At 48.5% G+C, this 1,576-nt stretch overlaps 1 protein-coding gene across 6 annotated transcripts in view; it reads right to left on the bottom strand.

Annotated features, from left to right (window-relative positions):
* Nucleotides 1-1,540, bottom strand: part of LOC102369799 (zinc finger protein 3-like) — a 17,121-nt gene extending 15,581 nt beyond the window's left edge. The window contains exons 1-2 of one of the 6 annotated variants that reach the window (XM_025195657.1): nt 485-1,540; nt 272-368 (exon numbers count right to left, since the gene is read on the bottom strand). Coding sequence is in view for 1 of the 6 variants with exons in the window: in XM_025195656.1 (XP_025051441.1) it covers nt 282-368; nt 485-496 (99 nt within the window). In the remaining 5 variants the exon portion in view is untranslated. The remainder of the gene's footprint in view (nt 1-271; nt 369-484) is intronic. The other 5 variants (XM_025195656.1, XM_025195658.1, XM_025195661.1 and 2 more) reach the window with 5 other exon arrangements.
* Nucleotides 1,541-1,576: the final 36 nt, after the last annotated feature.

Here is a 1,576-nt window from a genome sequence, read left to right as displayed (position 1 = left end):
CTCCCAGCTGCTGGGGGATCTGCCCCCTCCCACCTCAGCCCAGTGGCGCCTGCACACTGACTGCCCTGCCTCTGCCATGGCCCACTCCTCCCTGCGCTGCTCCCCTTTGGGCATGTGCACCAAGTCCTCCGTGTGAAGAATCCGCCAATGCTCAGATGGAAAATGAGCCACTGGCTGGAGTGGGGCTGCGGCTCAGGAGTGAGGGGAACCGGCAGGGCTGGGGGTGCTGTGGGTCGGGAGTGAGGGGCACCGGGAGGGTAAACAGCCTTACCGATACAGACCCTGTTTCCAAAGGCAGGAAACACAGCAGCTTCCTCTGCCTTCCCGGGCGAGGAGCCCCTTGGATGGTGTTCTACACACAGGGCGTACTGTGCGAATTAAAAACAAATCTCATCAGGGGATAAGGCACAACACTGTGTTTATTAAAATATAAAACAGAGACAGAAAGCAAGGTTATCCGCTTCATTCGCTCATACATACATACCTGTTCATTCATACATTCGTACGAAAGAAACAAACACACAGACCGTCCTCCCGGTGCCCGTGAGTAAGGTGAAGGTGTTACCAAGTCTCAAGTTGCTGGGAGTAGTTTGGCGGCCAGCCAGACTGACCACAAGGGATGGAGTCAGGTCTTTTTGGACACACCTGACACTCCTCTTTGCAGGCAGACAAATCTGAAGCTTTGTTGTTCTCACCCATTTCTACAATCATACTTCTTCATACAGGTCTGTGGATCCCGCGAAGTCAGACAAAGATCATCCCTTCGGCCCTGTTGGCAGGTTGCGATTGTAGGGTGATTCCTTCTTGCTCTGTGTTCTGCCCTCTTCAGCCTTTGAAGTTCTTAGACTGGTTTTGCAAGCTTCTTTCATACATCAGTTCTGTAGCTTCTTTGTAGACTTGTTTTTCAATGCTTTGGCTCCTGGAAGTCACAGAATTCCCATCGCATTCAAACAGAAACAGCCAATATGCAGAATTCATCACATACATACCAGACACGCTGCAGGCCTTGCATAAGCATTATTTTTTTGTATACTAGATTTACGCTATAAAATCATGAGACCAAAAGGTTGGGTAAACTTATGCTGAGCAATAGGGGATTTAAAAATGGACAGCTAACCTTATGGTTATTTAATATCGGATATAAAATTGTAATAATTGATTAAAACATCATGAAAAATAAATCCTAGAAAGGTTAACCTTATCTTAATAGCTAAATAGTTCATTATAAAAATAGCAATAAAAAGCAATTAGCAGCATAAAGTAATTATAGCTGTTGTAATACAATGTACTTGCATTGCCAGCTTCCTCTTTTTAGCCCCTTATCAAGGTCCCTCTTGAGCCAACATTCACATTTCTATTTTTCGCCTGACACAGATTGGAAACACAAAATGCAGCAAGATTACTTCAGCTGCTGCCTCAGTAAGTGGAGGAAGGAGCCGCTCAGGTCTGGGTGGCAGGGGGCTGCAGGGCTGTGGTGGCAGGGAGGAGGGCCTGGGCCAGAGGAGGAGATGGAGGTGAGGGGGCTCCAGTGTGTCCAGCAGCTGTTGGGGGCGGGGTGTCCCTGGCGCCGGCCCCG

This window comes from Alligator sinensis, unplaced genomic scaffold (assembly GCF_000455745.1).
Source record: "Alligator sinensis unplaced genomic scaffold, ASM45574v1 scaffold1419_1, whole genome shotgun sequence".
In the NCBI taxonomy this organism is placed as follows: domain Eukaryota; kingdom Metazoa; phylum Chordata; order Crocodylia; family Alligatoridae; genus Alligator; species Alligator sinensis.
The sequence above is the reverse complement of the archived record's forward strand: the minus strand, read 5'-3'. Positions and strand labels throughout refer to the sequence as shown.